The sequence below is a fragment of the Triplophysa rosa genome, linkage group LG12 (assembly GCF_024868665.1).
Source record: "Triplophysa rosa linkage group LG12, Trosa_1v2, whole genome shotgun sequence".
Taxonomy (NCBI): Eukaryota; Metazoa; Chordata; class Actinopteri; order Cypriniformes; family Nemacheilidae; genus Triplophysa; species Triplophysa rosa.
The window spans coordinates 22573139-22594546 of record NC_079901.1 but is presented as its reverse complement, the minus strand read 5'-3'; the positions used below and the strand labels follow the sequence as shown (position 1 = coordinate 22594546).

At 36.9% G+C, this 21408-nt stretch overlaps 4 protein-coding genes across 7 annotated transcripts in view; 1 reads left to right on the top strand and 3 right to left on the bottom strand.

Moving 5' to 3' along the window:
* Positions 1-2094, bottom strand: part of kcp (kielin cysteine rich BMP regulator) — a 30464-nt gene extending 28370 nt beyond the window's left edge. For all 3 annotated transcript variants that reach the window (XM_057347418.1, XM_057347416.1, XM_057347417.1), the window contains exons 1-2: positions 1982-2094; positions 1809-1908 (exon numbers count right to left, since the gene is read on the bottom strand). The gene's annotated coding sequence lies outside the window, so the exon portion shown is untranslated. The remainder of the gene's footprint in view (positions 1-1808; positions 1909-1981) is intronic.
* On the top strand, positions 185-9722 carry LOC130562442 (cadherin-related family member 5). 2 transcript variants are annotated; one of them, XM_057347421.1, is made up of 16 exons: positions 185-331; positions 1816-1917; positions 2095-2303; positions 2399-2455; positions 2525-2617; positions 2700-2786; positions 3533-3643; positions 3733-3903; positions 5135-5225; positions 5590-5696; positions 5827-6027; positions 6183-6311; positions 6561-6639; positions 7163-7347; positions 7536-7556; positions 8525-9722. In XM_057347421.1, exons 2-16 carry the CDS (start codon positions 1824-1826, stop codon positions 9269-9271), a joined length of 2382 nt encoding a protein of 793 aa, XP_057203404.1. In that variant the 5' UTR covers positions 185-331; positions 1816-1823; the 3' UTR covers positions 9272-9722. The 2 variants fall into 2 exon arrangements, with proteins under 2 accessions (XP_057203404.1, XP_057203405.1); XM_057347422.1 differs by lacking the exon at positions 7536-7556 and having other exon boundaries at positions 8525-9720.
* Positions 9723-9937: 215 nt separating this feature from the next.
* Positions 9938-14494, bottom strand: calub (calumenin b). The gene is made up of 7 exons (XM_057347425.1): positions 14414-14494; positions 13028-13271; positions 12599-12792; positions 12045-12211; positions 11866-11926; positions 11558-11757; positions 9938-10904 (listed from the first exon to the last, which is right to left on the bottom strand). The coding sequence occupies exons 2-7, from the start codon at positions 13246-13248 to the stop codon at positions 10800-10802; spliced, it is 948 nt and encodes a 315-aa protein (XP_057203408.1). The 5' UTR covers positions 13249-13271; positions 14414-14494; the 3' UTR covers positions 9938-10799.
* Positions 14495-16047: 1553 nt separating this feature from the next.
* Positions 16048-20930, bottom strand: utp15 (UTP15 small subunit processome component). Its single transcript, XM_057348123.1, has 13 exons — positions 20813-20930; positions 20409-20548; positions 20062-20154; positions 19710-19894; positions 19222-19400; positions 18914-19039; positions 18488-18623; positions 18290-18371; positions 18004-18159; positions 17809-17910; positions 17566-17699; positions 16600-16658; positions 16048-16496 (listed from the first exon to the last, which is right to left on the bottom strand). Exons 2-13 carry the CDS (start codon positions 20496-20498, stop codon positions 16282-16284), a joined length of 1557 nt encoding a protein of 518 aa, XP_057204106.1. The 5' UTR covers positions 20499-20548; positions 20813-20930; the 3' UTR covers positions 16048-16281.
* Between the last annotated feature and the right edge of the window lie 478 nt (positions 20931-21408).

The window sequence follows — 21408 nt, the reverse complement described above, 5'->3', positions numbered from 1 at the left end:
AGAGTGATACTTTTTGTTAAATCTAGGATGATGGTTAGACCTAGATGTGATATTTGACTTGTTAAGCTGTTGGCTCACCCATTCAACTTGGCCGGGATCCAGTGAGCTTTAACTCTAAACCCCAGACTAATCCCCAGACTGTTCTGCCATTGCCCCAGACGCATACGTGCGCTTAGACCATAAACACACTGACTCTTATATGTAAGTCACGCACACAAATTCTTATTCTCACTCATTCTCTTTCACACACATTTCGCAATGGCATTAATATATATTTGGAAAGAAAGCACACAGTTGGATATCTGACTGAAAGGGAAGCGTCGTTCAACAGGTGGGTTTTTTCGTGCTATTCCCGAAGCAAAACAAATGCGGTAAATAAAACAAGACAGAACAATTATAATGATACAGAAAATCATTATGTTTTATTCCGTGTCTGTGTGTGTTTATGTGAACTAGTGTTATAGTCTTATAGTCTTTAGTCTATAGTCTAAGCAAAGCAAACAACAACCCTTAATCTGCTAAATTCTGTCTTAATTTTTTCCAACTGTATGTGTCTAGGTTTGGCTTTATTTGTGAAGAGCAGATTTTAACTCTATCCTCACAAATAGTATAAAACAAGTAGTTGAAGTTGTTCATAAATAAGCCAAAACTTTTTTTCTTTACATCTAATAATCTAACAACAGTGTGATGATGTTTGTGATGATTAAGTGAAGTGGAGATTATATTAAATAGCATTTTCTTATGAAAACCATTGCATATATTGCATGATTTTTCAGGTCTGTGTGTGCGTGCACGCGCGTGTTTACTAGACTGTACAAACCCTCCAAGCATGCTTGTTTATCTTAAAACAGAGACGGTGGGGTGGACTGAATGGTTTGTATATTGTGCAGTTTCACAAACTGTAAATACAATTATTTGCATGAGTTGTTTAGGTCTTAGCAGAAAGTTTTGTTGTAAACACATTAGTAAATTTTCACTTGTAATCCTCTCATTGCTCAACGTGTATCACAAGAGCTCCAAAATACACAGTTTCAAAACGATGGTATCAAGTGTTGAAGTTTTGTAATCTTTTTAATTTAACAATAATATTTTATTACTTAGTTTAGAGGTGTAATGCGTGTCAGAGGACAGCAAGTGTTTACATTCATACGTAAGAAAGAGTACTTGTGTACACAAGATGCGTTGTGTGTTTTTGCGTTTCACACAGAATTAAGAGATAGTGGAAGGGATTTAACGTGTGTTTGTGTTTTAACGCAGTCTGTATGTATGTGCATTTGTGTGTTTACATGTGAGAAAGCTTCTCTGACATGCACTTCTTTAGCAGATTTACAGGTCTTAAATAAGAACAGGGCCATTCACAGACAGCCTATCTTGGGTTATACATTGACAGGTCATGATGACCTTAATCCTCAATGGACTGTCTCAATGGACACTTTCACTTTCAACATTATGTAAACTAATATAAATACAGCTTCGGAAAAAATTAAGAGACCATCCAACATTTCCATTTCATCAGCATTGTTGAATTTCATACATAAAGTCATCCAACAGCAATGTGAAAGACTGACAGCATGACAAAAAACAGAGCATCATTTCGGTTATTTTGACCTGTTCCTCCAGTTTTCATTCAAATGCATGCAAATATTTGAAAATTTGGGAGAAATATTGTTAGTAGTTCAAAGAATGAAACAAAAACGATCATTTTCACATAAACACCTATAAATAGCGAATAACAAATAGCAATAATTGTGAGATTGGTCTCCTAATTTTTCAGCAGCTGCATTTTAATGCACAGTTGCTTTTTTAACCTGACAGTGAGAGAGATGGTCTTGAAGTTGATCTTCTGTCATCTGCCATTATGGAGGATTCTAATGTTCTGTCACCTTCTGTCTGCATTCAGCTGGAGCTCTGTAATGGGTATAAACATAAAGAAACCACACACATGTAAAACACACAAAAACATGCGTTCATGCTTACTTACAGAAATGAGCGAAATGTTCTGCGGGTGAATACAATTCCAAAAATATTTCTGATTCATTGAGCAGATGCATTAATTCACTAAGAGAGCATTTAACATTTTTGTCTAAATGACAGCCGGTGAATGTGACGGGGGTCACAGTGAGTTTGTGACGGTCAGAGAGAACAGCATGAGGGGAACTCTCATCACCAACCTCAGCTTCTCTGCTGATCCATCGACCAATCACATAAAGTTAAGACTTTCCGGGAAGGATTCTGATTGGTTCTATCTGGAGGGGAAAACCGTACGACTGAACTCGTCGTCAAACAGGATTCTTGATCGAGAGGTGACAAAAACAGCATGAACGAAAACTACAAACACAGTAACCTTTTTTAATATGCTTTCTCTTTTCATTTGGCCTGTTTTTATATTTCTTGTCAGGTGCACGACTCGGTTTTAACAGCAACTGTAAAGTGTTATGAACACGAGACCTTACAAGTAAGTGCAGCTTAATTCGACCAAATACATAAAGGCTTGAATCGCCTACAAATGTGTGATTGTTGTCAGGCTGAACACCGGGTCGTGGTGGAGGTGTTGAACGAGAATGACAACAGGCCAGAGTTCCTACAGAGCTCAGTACAGCCTGTGGAGATCAGTGAGGTACAGAACGTTTGGTACGTGATGCATGCATTTTAAATCTGCTTTGACTGTTGTTTAAAGTTTTTTGCATTGGTTTGTTTAGCTGACAGCAGTGAACGCTGTAGCGTTTACAGTCCAGGCCACAGATGCTGATGGAGACACGCTCACATACATCATTGACGAAATATCTGTGAGTCGACAAAACCTACCTACTGTACAGGAATAATCTTCTTATGTGCTTTTCTAACATTTCAAATACTTTTCAATTATTTGTATATTTCGGGAAAAGCAGATAAACTAAATGCAAAAGACTACTTATAGGAGTCATATGACACTGCTAAAACGAATTTTATCGTTTGTTTTAGAATACACGATTTAAGGTTCAAAAACGCTGTATTTTCCACATACTGTGCATGTTTGTATCTCCTCTTTGCGCCGCCTCTCTGAAACGCGCAGTTTTTTTACAAAGCGAGGTGTGCTATGATTGGCCAGTTAACCAGTGTTAACTGGTTTAACTGGTGATTGGTGGAATACTGCAAGCGTGTGATGGAAATGTAACGCCTCTTACCATATTTGGAACATCAGGTTCCTCTTCAATTGTACTGACAGGTACGCCCACCTTCCTTGCGTATACATTTGGGCGGTCTTAGTCAAATCATACCATGAACTGACGTAGATTTGTTGGGGGTGTGGTTACACGAGGCATTTCAGGCAGGTCTGGGTGAGTTTTTAGATAGAATGCATCTTTTGTTCCGACACTTTAATTTTTGCAATTTTACGTGTCTAATACATGCATGGGCAACTTATAACACACAAAAGGCACAGAAAAACACGTATTCGCGCCATGTGACCCCTTTAATTACTCAAAAAGACTGCCAGAAATTCTTTGTTAAATACATGATAACAACCAAGTGTGAACATGTTTGTACATTTCAGCCTGACGCCGCTTATTTTCGTGTGGACTTGCCCAACAGCGGCAGAGTGATTCTCAACAAATCACTGGACTATGAAAGCAAAACTCATCTGCAGCTCACTCTTTATGTCGTGGTATCTCACACACAGAAACTATTGTGTTTGTGGAAGTAATGGGATAGTGAACATCTTTGGAACATGCCTGAGTGTTTATGTTGGTTTAGGAGTCGAACACCAAGGATCACTACAATACGACAGCCACATTAATCATCAACATAACAGATGGAGATGACCAATACCCACAATTCCAGCCGTGTATTCTCCTCTCAGCCAAACACAGCAGCCGTATATGTGCCAATCCTGTGTACACTGCCAACATCACCGAGAATGACCAGGTAAACCTATGAATATGTAAAATAATATAATGTCCAAATGTGCATATTTTTGGAGGATCGATGTACAGAAATGCAAAATAATATACATAACTATGTCTTCAGAGGTGTATAAAGACCTTACGTAATAAAGCCTTTTGTTTTTTTACCTTAGAATGGGCTATTTCTATCTATATACACGGCGGGTCCCCTTGCATGGAATTCGCCATGTTGTTTCTACAGTAGCCCTAAACGGACAAACTGCTCTACAGAACGCGTTTCATAAATACATTATCTCTTGCAGTAAAGAAGCAAAAACGTGACGACATCTTAGTCCTGCATTAGCCACGTAGTGCTTCGAATGGGAGGGGTGGAGATAGCTGCTGGTTGCAGTTCGCAGTCTCACCGCTAGATGCCGCTAAACTTCATACACTGGACCTATAAAACAAGACATTTTTAAATTGTGAATAAATTGAATAACATTTCTATAACATTAACAATGTACATACAGAACACATATGATCGACTATGCTCACTTATCCTATAGTTGCATTGTTAGTCCATAGACAAAATCAGATTTTTACATTTTACATTCAAATTTGTCTAAGCCAATAATAAACAGGCAGGTTATATTACACTCTTAAAGGGATAGTTCCCTCAAAAATAAAATTCTGTTTTTATTTACTCCCTCAGGTTGTTCCAAACCTGTATAAATTTCTTTGTTCTGCTAAACACAAAGAAAGATATTTGCAAGAATGTCCGTAACCAAACAGATCGTATCCCATTTACTGCCATAGTAGGGAAAATAAATACTAAGGAAGTCAATGGGGGATGAGATCTGTTTGGTTACAAGAATTCTTCCAAATATTCCTTTGTGTTTAGCAGAACAAATAAATGTATACAGATTTGGAACAACTTGAGGGTGAGTAAATAGGATTTTCATGTTTGGGTGAACTGTTTCTTTAAAAATAAAGGTGCTTCAAAGGGTTCTTCGATGCCATATAAGAACCTTTTTCGTCTAATTGGTTCCATAAAGAACCGTTAACATCTGAAGAACCTTTCTGTTTCACAAAAAAAGGTTCTTTGTGGCAAAAAAAAGGTTCTTCAGATGATAAAAAAAGTAAGAACAAGATGGCTCTTTAGTCGAAGAACCTTTGACTAAATGGTTCTTTGTGAAAACAAAAATGTTTTACCTGCAATGTCTGCATCGATCCTGTAAGTTTTCTTCTTTATGGATTTCATCTTTATCATTTAGGACATTGTCTTGGACTTTTTCCCGGGTCCGATTCAAGCTGTTGATGGTGACAAGGCTCTGAGAACGACACTGACCTATGCCATCCTTTCAGGTACATCATCTGCCACTAAACTTCTTTTTCTGTGTTAATAAAGTTGTGTGTGTGTGTGTGTGTGTGTGTGTGTGTACCCACTTAACTAGAATTTGGAGACCAATTTGTACCCAAAAGTGAGCAAAACCCATTCAATTTGAGCAAAACTTCTCTTTGGGAATGTCCTCATTTGTAAAAAAATATATAAATGTACTGTATAAAAATACAGTAAACAAAGTTTTTTCAAACTTTCAAAATTGAAATAAGATTATTTTATGGTTAGGTTATAGTATTTATAACGAACTCTGTATAAGAACAATAGAAGTGTGCGGAATGTCCTCATTCAGATAAGTAAATATAAGTAAACGTGTGTGTTGTAACGCAGGGGCGGATAATGGGAGATTTGTCATTGACAGTCATTCTGGAGAGGTGAGGCTAACCAGACGCGTGGACAACCGACTGCTGACCCCGACATTCAGACTGCGTGTCATGGTGAAGTAGTTTTGGTCGAATATCATTATTTTCCTATAAAAATACAGTATATGTGTTATAAGCTGAAATAACTTTTATCTATAATAAAAAGTAGGGCTATTTGTTTGAAAACATTCTTATTTTTGTTTAGGCCGCTCAGGTGGACGACCTTCTCAAGTACGCGGTTGCCACGGTTCTTGTGAGGGTTCTAGCAGAGAACAGATATCCGCCCCAGTTCAATCGCTCAGCGTACCGTGGGTTTGTGAGGGAGAGCACAAGCCCCGCCTCTCTCGTCATGACATACGGCAACACATTACTCACACTGCAGGCCGTGGATCAGGACTTCAGCGATGTACGTGACTCAACGATACAAACCACAAACATTCCATACAACCACAACACTAACATTGTAGTGTCGACATCGAACATCAGTTTGACATTATTGCTTAAATTAAGATTGATTCTTAAGCATTAGACGCTGATTTTGTCTGTTTGTGTGGACTTAAGGTCTTCAATCCCAGACTTCAGTATTCTCTAAAGTCAGAAAACAGCTCTCGGCTGTTTTACATTACACAAGAGGGACTACTCATCGCCAGATCCAACCAGCTACATCCCAACCACAAATACTTTCTGGAGGTATGAGAGTACAATCAAGATTACATTAATAAAAAAACACTATAGGAAAATCTAAAGTTACCAAAAGTGAATTGTGGTTACTATAGCAAAACCATGATTTAACCATTTGTAGTAAAACTGTGGTTATACAAATGGTAATCAATTCACCCAAAAACATGGTTACTATAATAAATCCAATAATATTTTCTGTAAGAGACGTTAATCAGTACAATAGTCTACTACTGCTAGAAACTGACATTTGTGTTGCAGGTTGTAGCCACTGATCTAGAGTCAGGGGATACTGTTTACGCCTCATTACAAGTGGGTGTTCTTCAGAAAGGCCAGCCAGGTACCAGTATCTCTAAACATGGACTGAAAATAAACATTCTTTACAAAATATATAAAATAATTTATGAAACGTCATAATTGGAAATATTCATATTTTTGCTTGAGCCAAACAAAGACACATTGAAAAAAATTATTATGTGCTTTAGTAGATTTTATGAAAATAAATTATTAAAATATGCTTAATATAATTATGTTCATTTCAATATGAAAGTAAGTGATCCGTGAAGTTTGAGTTAGACACATGCGTAATTTTTTTGTTTACTTTAACATTTACTTGATATTTGAACAAAAACTAAATGTATTTAATAAGTAGAGTTTACTTTATTCTGGTTAGTAAGTTGTACTTGAATTATAGCAGCAAATTTTACTTAATAAAATCCTCGTAACAATTTGCATGAAATTTTCATAAGTAAATTCTAAAATTTATTTATTCAGTGCATTAATCCAGAAAATTACAATGAGACACACGCAATAATGCACATTTTGGTCTAATAAATAAATAATCAATTCATTATTCGTTTTAGTTCCTCATGGTCCTTTAGGGGCAGGGCCTCCTGATGATATTGAGACAGTGGGCAGGACAGAGGGCGTGGCAGGGGTGTGTCTTATCTTACTGGCCATTGCCCTATTCATGCTGGCGTGGTGCTTAAGGACGAGACGGGACCCTGCCATACGTGCCAGTGTGGCAGAGAGCAAACATCCTAATGTGGTGAGAGAAAATATTACATTTGTATTCTTTTTTATTTTAGTAAACATTTAAAATGCTGCTGGACCCACAAAATACACATTATACTGTATGTTTGAAATAGTTCAAAATGAAGTTTAAAGTTCATCTAGTCTTTGGCTAATGAATCTTCTTATTGAATTTGTTTACATTTGCAAACATTCTGTGTCCAGACCCTGAAATGGTTTCAGCTGGTGAGTTGGTGCCTTCCGTTTATCACCCTATAGTGAAACCTTTACTGTATTTTCAGATAAAACAACAACAACGTACGTTGTTAATTTGTTTCTTAATTCACATAGTAACACAAGTCACATCCAACATTTGGCTTTTGTTAGAACACATCACACTGCAAAAAATTATATTCCCATTCAGTTTTTTGTTTTGTTTCACAATTTTTTTTAATTTATGTTTAAATCACGAAAAAGTCCACATGAAAAAAATTATGTAGTATATTATTCTGGTAGTACTATGTTAACTCGATAAGCTGCAGTGAATACTGTAGTATATTTTAATATTTACTCTAGTATGGTTCATATAGTATCAAGGAATTTTACTACAGTTTATTATAGTACTGTACTAAAGTATTTTTTCATGATAGATAATGTTGCTTTTCACTTTGAATGACATTATTTCTCTGAAAGCAAGATAACAAAATCACATGTACACTTTTTGTTTTTCAAGTAAATATATCTTGTTTTAAGGGTGTTTAATTGTGTTTGAAAACAAGACTAAAAACTGAAAATATGAAGAATATTAACTTTTTTTTGCAGTGCACCTGTGGTTTTAGATGAGACCAAACCAGAGATGCGATGTGGTTCTGTAGTAAAGTGTTGTGTATTGTTGATTTGATTGACCACGTGTAAAATGTTAGAGTAAAAGCTGCTGTCCTTTAACAGTTAACCGATGTGTTTGTTTGCTGACACTCCTAACACAAACTGAGTAAATTTGTCCTTTCAGATAATGGAAACCGTGGCCTCTGATTTATTTAAAGAAATGCAGTCGCAACTCTATTTCTGGCCCTTTAAAATTAAAGATAAATTTGAGGTTGATAAGAATGTAGTACAAACATCTTGCCTCAGACTCAAGATTAACACCAAAATCTGATTGTCGTTTGATACACAAACAAGTCACAAACTCACCGTATAGTGTTTCTCTTTGACAGGTGAACCACGGGAGGCCGATGCCCCTAGTGGACGAATCGTTCTATCACAATGAGGCTTTCAGTGGGTACGACAGCTCCACATCACCTTTTTATGGCAAACAGGGCATCTACACCAAAACAGAGGAACCACTAGCATCATCTGTGAACTTACCATCAGTTACCCTAAACATGCCTCACATGGATCCGGGATCTCCAGCGCCACGGCCCAACGGAGGGCCAGCGAACAGATCCAGCTGTAAAACTGTGTCGTTTGGTGATTTCGTTACGGTCCTAGAATGTCATACGGAGAGTGGGGTGGAAGAAAATACAGAAGCTAAAGCATCACTCCAAACAGAGAAAGAGATCTGCACTGATTTAGAGATACAAGTAAATACTGGTTCAGGTATCACAAAAGATGAAAGCCTAACAGGATTTAACACAGAATCACATAGAATCGCAGATTGTGACAAGTCAGAATCAGAGATGTTTAAGGCACGATTAAAAAGAGCCATCACAGACCATGACACAATATCAAGTGACCCAATAGAAGTAGAAACTGGTGTGCAAGTCCGTACAAACCCTGAGGATATAACAAACCAACATACAACAAATCTGGAGATGCAGAGCTCTACCAAAAAAGTGGTTTCTGAAGAGTTACGAGAAGGAGTTTTACATCACGATCCACAAAAAAACGATACAGCCACACAAAGCTTAATGTCACAAGATGTCACGCAAGCAGAATCTCCAGTTTCAAAAGACCTACATTGAAGAGACAGTTCACCCAAAAATAAAAAGTTCTTGGCCACCATTAACTACCATAGTAGAAAAAATTACTATGGTACTCAAAAGTGTCCCAGAAGTTACTGTTTGCTTTCCTACATTCGTGTTGAACAGAACAAAGAAATGTATAAAGCAATTTTCCTACTATAGTAATTAATAGCGGCCAAGAACTGTTTGGTTACACGCATTTTTCCAAATAACATTCTCTGCGTTCATGAGAACAAAGACATTTATCCAGGTTTGGAACAACTTGAGGGTGAGTAAATGATGACAGAATTTTCATTTTGGGGTGAACCGTTCCTTTGAGTACAAAAGCACATTTGTGCTTTCTTTGTATTGAAAACTGCACAGTAAAATGTACAGTACAAATCCCAATGTAAAAAAAAAAGACTGATGATAAACAATAAAACAGAAGAAAAAAAATAGTGGTTGTTAAACTGTTGACACCATTAGCTCACTTTGCAGTTATTTTGGTAGTTATTAGAACGACTGAAGTCAATTTCTAAGACAAATATGGAAACACAAGCAAGGTCTCAGAAGCATTTTGGGAAAAAACTAAAATCTAGTCAACTTCAAGACCTCCCTCTAGTGGACCCAAAACATGTTTTACATCAAGCAATTTAACAATACAAGAAATGAAAGCTGAAAGCTGATGGTTTTATTCAATTTTATTGAGAAAACAAATTCTCAGCTATAAGGCAGTTATTTAGAATGCCTGACCAGAGCACAGTGAATACAGTTCACATTCATTTATTTTATAGACACGGATAAACACAGGCTATAAAGTAAAGTTAAGAGAGGTGTTTGTGTTCAGTCATGTACAAACTACAGCGAAGAAACATAAATACATTTGTTAAAGCAGTTTTGTGTTAAGGGCAAGGCACTTGAGGAAAGAAGGTTTATTAATTCAGTCTTACAAAAACGTAATAAAAGTTTCACCTATTAAGTAGTCGAACAGTTTCTACTATGATGCTTAATTGCTTGACATGCAGTTGCTGTGTTGACGCGCACAGATCAGGACGGCTGAGCAGAACGGTATGCTGATCCTGGATCAGCTTTTATCTGTCTTTGCATTTAAAGTCAACTGGATGCAGAATAAAAAAGTCATTCTCAACATAACGCTTAGTGTGAATATACAAAAATCGACATATAGTGGTTGCAGAAACTATTTAGAATTCTTTTAATGTGCAAAGTGGTAACTGCAGTGTAAAATCCACCCATAGAGTCGCTGTATAACTGCTCGATGATGCTATTTGACAAAGTTCTACATGGCAGTTCACAATGCGACCGGAACACCATGTCATATCAGTGCATTTGAAAACGCATCGTAATCCATCGGCTATGAGCGAAAGACGTCACGAAGAGGCAAGAAAACTGGATTTGATCGATTCGCAGTATAAAAACAGAAATGTTCATAAACACAGCAATAACTTGTTTCACAACAGGTGTAGGATACTTGAAATCATAAAATAAATTATCGTCCGTTTTGCATTCTTCAAGTGTGAAGCTTCTGAAATTAAAACTCATCGTGCCGGACTAGAGCCTCACCAAAATCTGTTGCCTGGCTCCCAACAAATAAGTCATATTTGTCCACAATTTCTTGCTTTGTGAGACGTCCGTCCTGTCATTAACAACAAAAAAGCAGTTATATTTTTATTATAAGGTTTTACCTCCATCAGCCCATAAATGAAATCGGTTCAATTAATGAATCAAATTCAGCCTTCTATTACATTGAAAGTTCACCAAGAAAAGTGGTTAAGGATTATATTACATCCACTGAAACTAATGTATTTATCTAAAAAAATGGCCTCAGGAAAAGTAATTCTGTCATGAATTACTCGCCCTCAAGTTGATCCAAACCTGTATAAATTTCTTTGTTTGGTTAAACACAAAGAAAGATATTTGGAATAATGTTAGCAACTAAGATTTCTGGGGCACCATTGACTACCATAGTAGAGAAAAAAAATTGTATTTTTTTGTGTTCTGTTGAACACAAAAGAAGATTTTTTGAAGAATGTAGGGAAACAAACAGTTCTGGGGCACCAAACTTTTTCAATAGCGCTTTTCACAATGTTCCTACTATGGTAGTCAATGGTGCCCCAGAAATCTCACTTGCTCACATTTTTCTAAATAGCTTTCTTTGTGTTTAACAGAACAAAGCAATTTATACAGGTTTGTAAGAACTTGAGGTTAAATAATTCATGACATAATTTTTTATTTTTGAGTGAACTACCCCTTTAAAGTCAAGATGGCAGATGATGAATGAGTCTTTACCTTGTCGGCATCAGACTCATACAGCAGGTGTTTGGCTTCTGCCTCCGCGTGGTCGTAGTCGGAGGGAAGGATCCAGTCACGGGTCTCCTCCTTATCCATGCGGCCATCTTTGTTTTTGTCCCTGAAGTCTGTGAACTGTTCTCTTTCGGTTTTCACCCACTCTGGCTCCAGTGAGTCTCCATCCAGACTGTACATATCCCCTGAAATACACGCACAGCAAAACAAAAGTGAGACAAAGCAATACACACGGCTGAAACAGAACTGAACAATAAGACACACCTCCACGGTGCTTTCTTTTTCTAACTTACCAATATATTCATTCAAGTCGATGAAACCATCTCCGTTTTTATCAATGTCTTCCATCGTCTCCTGCATGTCAAAAACAAATTTAAGTAATCATTAAAGGTTATATCACATCCCGTATGCCACAGATTAATTTTAGGCAACTAAAAGACCCAACACTGTACGTGTGACTGTCCACACGTACCAGCACTACAATGTCCTTCATGTAGTCAAACTCCTCTGGGTGTAGAAACGCTGTTAACTCTTCCTTATTGGCTCTCAAGTCGCCGTCATGGTCGGCCAATTTAAAACGGCGCTCGTCTCTATTCATCATCTGCCTGTAGTTGAAACCATCCTCAGGGTCAGCCTCATCTGAACACACAAATCAGCACATATCATATACAGTATATATATACTGTATACTAATATAATTCATATACATTAGAATTAGTCAGCCTATATTTTACATAATAAAAAAACAAATGTATAGTATAATGCAATGCAAGTCGTTTTGGATAAAAGCGTCTGCCAAATGCAAATGTAATGCATACACAAATACATTAACATTAGTTTGCCTATATAGCAAATGCACTTAGATACATCTGCCTATACATATCATACCTAAACATTCACATTATTCTGTTTATACATTATATATAATAAACATGCATTAGACAGCCTATATAACACATAAATATACATACATATACATAAGCCTATATTATACGCATGTCTCCTAAGTGATCACAATGAACATACCGAGGATGTAGCCGTAAGTGGCATTCTTGTATTCCTCCCAGGAAACGAAAGAGTCTGAGTTAAGATCGTGAGCCTGCCACTGCCGGTCCACATCTTCATAAATCCAACGCTTTTGAGCATGTTTAATCCACCGTTTCATCTCATCCATGGTAACAAACCCGTCATGATCAGCATCGATCTTTTCTACGATCATACTGTAGATTGAAAGAGCGAGAATCTTCATAATGAGCGGATGCTCTGATGAAACGGTAACAGTGCATTAAAACAAATCTATTCACTTTTTCATTGCTAGTTATTTTTAAAACATTAGAAGAATTTTAAAGCAAAGGTCATGCTGAGTCGAAGTTAGAAAAACAGACTCAGTGTAATGTTTCAATTTAATTGTTCTGATCAGCAATGATCAGGGATGATTATGATTATGTTTTTTACCCCAGTCTCTCTTTGCTCTCTTCCGGAGTGAGCTGGTCAAACGTCTTGGACTCTTCTTGACCAAGAAAAGCCTCATGGTCGTAATCAAAGTTCTCTTCATCATCATGCTCCTTGTTGCTTAGCGGGGCGTCCTGATGAACACGGTCCTTCTTCTCCATGGGTTTGCAGGACGACTGGAGAACGCAGAGAGCGACAAACAACAATATCGGCCACAGATCCATCTTCTTGCACAGAATTATATTCACTGTAAAAAGAAATAAATACACAAAATGTATTGTTACAAGTGAGGATTTTCCCATCTTGCACAATGGTAAGCAAACACACAGACAGCACCTTAGGTGTGCAATCTGTGCATATAGGCTTTTATACTAATGCTTTGAATAGAAGTGATGAATTAAATGGTTAAAATTCATAACAGCATCTCCCATTTCACTTTAAAGAAAATGAACTGATTAAAATGACATGACATTTCCAAACATATGAATGTTACTCTGCGTTAAGTAATAATTTAACAATGAACATATAATAAAAAATAATATACATAATGGGGCTGTCACAATGATTAAATAATCGTCTCATCGCAATTATTTCACATAACCGCAATTATTGTGAGTGAGTCCTTAGAAAACAAGGTTGATCTGCAGTATCTGCAGCATTTTACATCCACTATCCTTGATCTACACTCTTTGTTATATTCAATTGACATTTCTACATCATTTGAGTTGTGTTAGCTTTGTATTTTTTGTTGATTTTTGTTTCCAGACTTAGATCCCAGATCTTAAAAATTACCATGGTTTAACTATAGTTACCATCGTTTTTAGGTATATTTGTAGTAAAACGATAACTACACATTTTTATAGTCTCAATACAATAACTACACTTTAACCATGGTATTTGTTCAACTATGGTAGCACAAATGGCAGTAAAACTGTCAAATAAACATGGTTACAATACCTTTACTATAATAAAACCATGTTTAACTTTCCTAAGACATACTGCATCTACAATAGCAATTAATTATAAGCATACTCACATACCTAGGTATGGTATTTCAAAGTAATTTAAAGAATAAGGTATTACAATGGTACATGTAAAACGGTATTGTTAAAAAAGGAGCTGTTATTGCAAGACTAATGAACATTACTGTACATAAAGTTAATTAAAGAAATAACACTTTTATCAAATACATGATAAAATACATTATTATATTTAAATACTGCCCTTACCACTAAGGCATGCAAACATCTGACTTCAACTTAACTCCTTTAAAATTATAAAGGCTAATGTGAATGCATTTTCTTTTCAGACAACACAAATATAAAACTGAGAACTAAAACGGATAATTTTACAATACACAGGTGAATATTTTATTGCAACTTCACCTACCGACTTTTCTACTTTTCACGCCGCCCGGTTGGTCTCGGAAACTCCGGATGCTAAACTGGAGTTAGAGGCTGTTTCTCCGGCGCAACCGACCAATCAGAGAGGACTCAAACATCAACCCCGCCCCTGGTGACGTCGCTTGTGCCGCTCCGCGATTGGTCCACTTCAGTCTAAACGTGATTATGTCATTGGAATAGAACTGCCACGTCCGCAAGGATCGTAGTATTTACAGACTAGTTAACAAATATAACGTTTTTATTCAGACCTCTTGCTACGAGCACACGAGATTTTAATAAAATATCACGTTTTACTTTTGAAGAACACGAGGGATGGTACATAAACATGACACAGTATTCAAAATTAATTTAAAATAAACAAAAAAACATAACAAACCCAAACAAATGTTAGACCATTTCAACTGTATTCGCTTTTCTGAATATTTTTTAAATTACTTTTGCTCTCAAACCTATTTAAGGCTATGAAGTCAGTTCACACCAGAAAATGTGCAATTTGGTTGTTTTAACCATTCAAAACATACAAAGCGTTTTAAATAATTTTTCACAAGCTTTACCAACTTGGAACTAGTGCCAGTTGTTTCATAAAATGTTTTTGTAAAAATTCTGTCTTTTTGTGTTTTTGCATTTGGCATTAAATGGCACAGTCGTCGAATTTTTTTCCTGTTAAAATAATTGCTCTTATCAGCGTTAAATATCCATCTATAAGCCATTTCTTGGTTTATTTTACAGTAAGCGTGACTGCATTTCATTGGCTCTGTACTTGAACTCTGTTCAAGCTTTAAGCTTTACAACTCTTGACACACTTTAAAAGTATCGGCTCATTTCAGTATAAAGGATTATATTCGGTTGGTCAAGATCACAAAAAGCCTGTCAGGATGATCAATATACTAACACAAAACACTAAATGTTTTTTATTTTGCTTATCCCACAGCTTTTTATTGAAATAATAAACTAACATGAAATGAAGTTAAAATCATTTTAATCATGCACAACGAAATTGTCTGCAGAATGTTGATTGAGCAATGATTGACCAATTACAAAATTAGTATTTCTGCCACATTATGAAACAAAACGTCATGAACAGGAATGTTCAGGAATAAACTTTGACCTCATATTTGGTAAAGCAGTGGAATGTCCTCGATTGCTAATAACCTCATTTTAAAGCTTTTTAGTCGAGACCTTGAATTCACCGAAACTCTAAATCCCAACATGATCAGGTTTAAGATATGTCAGTTGGTTCGACATTCTGATCTTGGTTATTCTCATGACCTGGATTCTATTTGAAAAGCGCTGGAATAAATTTCCTGGAGTTTACCCATTCCTAGAAGCCCAGTTTTGTAACAAGAATTTTATGTTAAGAATTTGTACCAAGTCAAGAAAACCACAAACCCTGTTAACCCTTCCTTTGCTTAGAAGTTTAAACCATTTTGAACTCAAGTCTTTTGTTATCTCTGTTGATGTTTGACTCATCTGTTATGTGAACTACAGGCTCAGCCAGAAGTGTACTTTGTGGCAATTACACTTGGTACAGAAATGACACACTTCACTTTAAAAGTATCGGCTCATTTCAGAGCGGAATGTCTTAAGTGTAATGGAAACAAAGAAAGAACAGAACAAAACTCAGATTAAAAGAATTTATAGTAGGAATATACAAAACAGTTTTAAATTCTGCAAACATCAGCAGAAAATTGAAGAAGCACTGACACAGCGAGTATTCACAAAAACAATGACTCGGTGATTAGGCAACGGCGCTCATACACACGTGTTGTATATTTATTGCTTTCGTTTTCCGTTTTCGTTACGCCGGCATGTTTCGGTTGGATCATCAGACCACACAGAGTTTTGTATGGAGTGTCAGGTGGCTTGTAGCTGTGCTTCCTGGGAAACTGGTGGAACAGCAAGGGACAGAACCTCTGATTTGGGGGTCAGGGAAGCAAAAAGTGTGTCCAGGATTCCCAGCACCTGCAGCAGTTCCTGCTGAAGTTCAGCTTCTCGACCCAACAGCTCCATCAGACGCTGAAGCAACCTCTCGACGACAGGTGACTGTGGAATTACCTGCTGATAAAGATCTACACACACACACTTTCATAGTAAGCAAACCTTACAAAGGAATGACACTAAGAAGTTTGCAACCAACTTCTTCAAATGTATGTGTGGCAATTCGAAACTCACCAAGAAGCATATCTCCTACTGCAAGCAGCTGACGAGAAAAGCGTGGGTCAGTGATGTGCCTGAAGAACAGGAACACAGAACATTTCACCTCTTTTCTAAATCTTTTCTATATCATCAGTATAAAGGATTATATTCGGCTGGTCAAGATCACAAAAAGCCTGGCAGGATGATCAATATACTAACACGAAACACTAAATGTTTTTTATTTTGCTTATCACACAGCTTTTTATTGAAATAATAAACTAACATGAAATGAAGTTAAAATCATTTTAATCATGCACGACGAAATTGTCTGCAGAATGTTCATTGAGCAATGATTGACCAATTACAAAATTAGTATTTCTGCCACATTATGAAACAAAAGGTCATGAACAGGAATGTTCAGGAATAAACTTTGACCTCATATTTGGTAAAGCAGTGGAATGTCCTCGATTGCTAATAACCTCATTTTAAAGCTTTTTAGTCGAGACCTTGAATTCACCGAAACTCTAAATCCCAACATGATCATGTTTATGTCAGTTGGTTTGACATTCTGATCTGGGTTATTCTCATGACCTGGATTCTATTTGAAAAGCGCTCGAATAAATTACCCATTCCTAGAAGCCCAGTTTTGTAACAAGAATTTTATGTTAAGAATTTGTACCAAGTCAAGAAAACCTCAAACCCTGTTTTTTAACCCTTCCTTTGCTTAGAAGTTTAAACCATTTTTGAACTCAAGTCTTTTGTAATCTCTGTTGATGAGACTGCAATGCGGGGCATGTTGTCACAAACGTCAACGTGTTGTAAATTATCTTTTTACCTGGACAATAACTACATGTTTTAAATGACCTTTTTGTAGTCAAAACTGTAAAAACTGACTTGACAATCATACCCTAAGACATATTTACTTAAGTCAAAAATGACAACGAGCTCTGGTGGTGTAAAATCCCAACAGAGCGTCTGAGTCTGTCTGTGTGTGTTACATACTTCAGAAGAAAGTTGATTATTTTGGTTAAGCTCTCTTCATCTCGTCCGGCGAGAGCGTTCTTCAGAGTTCCTCTGCGGCTCAACTCCATGATCACTGCTACAAGCACGTCTGGTTTACTGCTGCGTGTCCACGTCTGCATTAACATGCACAAACACATACAAATATGTACGGACGCCTGCATCAGAAGCATTAGATCAAGATAACCACATCTAACTTTATCAATGTCAAAAGCAAGGGTTTACCTGCAGCGCTGTGTCCAGGGCTTTAGACACCTGAAAGCTTTTCAGCAGTTTGTCGTATTTCTGAAGATGCTGTTTAACTGGTTTACTGACCAAGAAATCATCCTAAATACGACACGGCAAGATAGACGTGACATAATAAATGCAAAATAAACTGGCATAATAAATAAAAAAGGTAATGCAAAGGAAATGAAATACCTGTTTAGGAGTGAAGTTCTTCCCCTTGACAAACACCCGGTACGCGGGGCCTCGTCGTCTTCGACCAATCATCGGCTCTTTGTTTTCTTTGTGTTTCCTGTGTCTGACACTCAACACTCCATTGGTCATCCCCACAGCAATGACCTCATCATCAGGCTAAAGGAGAACCAGAAAACCTATACAATTATAATCTAATAATGTGACCATCAATAATTTGGCCGTTTTTAACTTTAAAAGTGTATTTATACACATTTGACTAATACTAAAGTCATTGCACCAAACATACCGCGACAGCCAGGCTGAGTATAGACGCTGCAGAGTCAAAATTATGCACCACCTTATAGGAAGAGTTATACACTTTCACATGCCTGCGATAAAAAGCAAAAATACATTAAAAAAATGTTATGACAGCGACAAAAAACATGAACAACCAAAAATCCTTTTTGCTTCCTATGGCACACAGACGTGGACACATCCAGCTTACCTGTCCAGGGACCCCGTGAGCAGTCTGTTGTGTGTTGAGCTCAGACAGGCACACGTAACGGTTTTGTGGTGATTCTTAAGAGACACAAGCTGCTGTCCGCCTTTCAGAAGGTCCCAGATTTTTACGTAGCGCCCTCCTGTAACATACATATCCCACTTTTAAAGGAGTCGTTCACTTCAAAATTGGCCCCCATTGACTTTCCATAGTCATTTTTATTCCTACTATAGAAAGTCAATGAGGGCCAATTTAAAAGTGAACTACTCCTTTAACATAAGTGAAATATTTTAGAGCGGAACTCTGAAATGTCATTGGATAAGTCACGTTGGAAGCTTTAATTTACTATTACCTATTATTACCATTATTTACCAATAGTGGATTAAATGCTAAACTCATCACTAATAAGAGGAAAATGTTAGTGCTGTTCACCGGTGGACACCAGCAGGGCTTCTGAAGGGTACAGCAGTACACACTCCACAGGGTGACCGTGTTGCATAGTCATCACACTCCCCCCTGACCGCACGTCGAATACTTTCACCGTGTGATCATATGAACCTGCAAGAGAGATCAAGACAACTAATGTGAAAAACTACTGTACTGTAAAAACAGTCAACTTTATAAGTATGGCCGGTTATAGGTGATTGGTTGGCACGGGAGTTGAATGCTCTTACCAGAGTGCAAAAGGCCACAGTGTCCGTTAAAAGAGCATCATTTACATCTGTAGCACAAAGGGTTACCTGTGACAAACAACTCTGGGTTGAGTTGGCTAGGAACAGCCGTTCTGATATAGTCTGTGTGTTCGGTAAATGAGTTGAGCTCTGCGGCACTGGCAACATCCCAAAGACGACACGAGAGATCATCGGAACCAGACACCACGCGAAACCCATCCGACAGGAATGAGGTCGTACGTACCGCCCTGAAAAAGTAAGGAAGAGACATCTGACATGAGACCAGTGTAGATAGGTTAAAATATTCTTTGAATTTGGAAATTCAAGAGCTCAATGTACTATGAGAATATACTTTCAGACGTTACCTGCTTATTCAAATACACTTGATGAAAAACAGAAGTTTTGTACTTTCCCAGTTTACAGAGCTAAATGAACAGCTACAAAATACTCTCACAAACCATATACACATCTAACCTCCTGAAAGTTCAAATCATCCAAAATTATTGAGTGACATTTATACACTTTCTTTAACTCAATGATTTCATGTTGGGACATACTTGGTGTGTCCTGTGAACTGCCTAAGAGCCACTCGGCCGCTGACGTCAAACAGTCGGATGAGTCCCTCTTCACTTCCAGCCACTAACAGTTTGCCATCACCTCTGAAACGCCCTCCATACGCTGTATCCCGAAAACGCGTGAAGCTCCGAATGGGCTCTTGAGAATACGGTCCATATACCTGGATCTGATACAACACATGATGACATCAGCATACTGCATGTGTGACAGTTCTTAAAGCTGAACTGATAAATCAGTTCATGTACCTTTAAATGTATTTAGATGAAAGTATTTGCAAAACGAATAAATGTAAATATGACACTGTGTGTGTGATGGAGAGATAAGTAGACTCACTCTGGTTGAGGCTGTGACTGCATAATTGTGAGGTGGGAGAGGAGAGAAGTCGATTTTTGTAACGGCACCAAATTCCTTAATTTGTACAGCAGCCTGAAAGACAAAAGCAGACAATAAACACCACCACATCTCTAGCGACAGTGTGCCGCAGTGTTACATGCTAAACTTCATCAAAAGCCACAGTAAACATTTTCAGATTCTTGCATGTAAATATTAAACGTTTTTATGACCTAAAATAAATTGACAAACAACATTTTGTACATACAAGATAATACATTTAAACTAAGAAAAGTTCACATTTAGTTACATCCCAATATCATAAAAACATTACAGTTAGTCATTCCAACCTTATAATTTTTCCAGTACAGCGTATCCTCCGTCACTTTCTCTCCTAGTTTTGGACAGGTCTGAATTTTAGTGGGTCTGAATGAAGCCATCTCAGAGATGAGCTCTGGCTCTCAGCTGACAGTTCGTTCACTTTGAGCGCCTGCAAAACATTACTTGACTTTATCATTCATTACTTCATAAATGAAGACATTCAATAGAGTTGCGCTTTTCTTACAGTAAATAGAGTATTCGGATATAGAAATCAGAAGATCAACACATGCCACAAAATGAAAGATGGATACTAAGAGAGCTGCCACATGCAAGTGCATCTCTGAAACTCAACTCTTTCCCTTACATCTAGCGATAAATGCAGGAGTGTAGATTTACCAACTTCTATAAACGATCGCTATAAAATGTATCTTACCGTATTGTGAACCTCAAAATATTTTGACAGAATTGTTTTCGCTGTAGATTAAAATATGGAAAACATGGGCAAAAATCACGTTGTTGCTAGAGACATAAGGGGGCCGCCATTGTATGACGTCACGCTTGGTTTTCAACAAACTTTATTGAAATTCCTCAGCTTAACACGCGACCGCCAAGGTTTACAAACAGATAAAAAAGGTTTACAAACAGATCGATTTATAAATAAAAATTATAATCATTATTGCTTTATTTTTTATAATGTTGCCCAGACAGGTTTTTATTTTTTTATTTCCCGAAGACGTGTAAAACTTACACGATCAATACAAATTTCTTCAAAATAACACAAATACAATTGTTATTGTAGTAGATGTTCTTTTTTAAAAAATCAACCCAAATAAAATATTGATATAATTTTTAAATAATATTTGATTGTTTTTCTGTTTTCCTAATCGTGAATGAAGTTTCCTTATCAACCGCAAAAAATGTATTGTTGACTACACAATAATAAAGAAGAGGGGTTTTTATCTAAAAAAATACAATCGAATTTACAAATATTACAAAATGCATTCCAAATCTCTCAAGTATACTTTTATC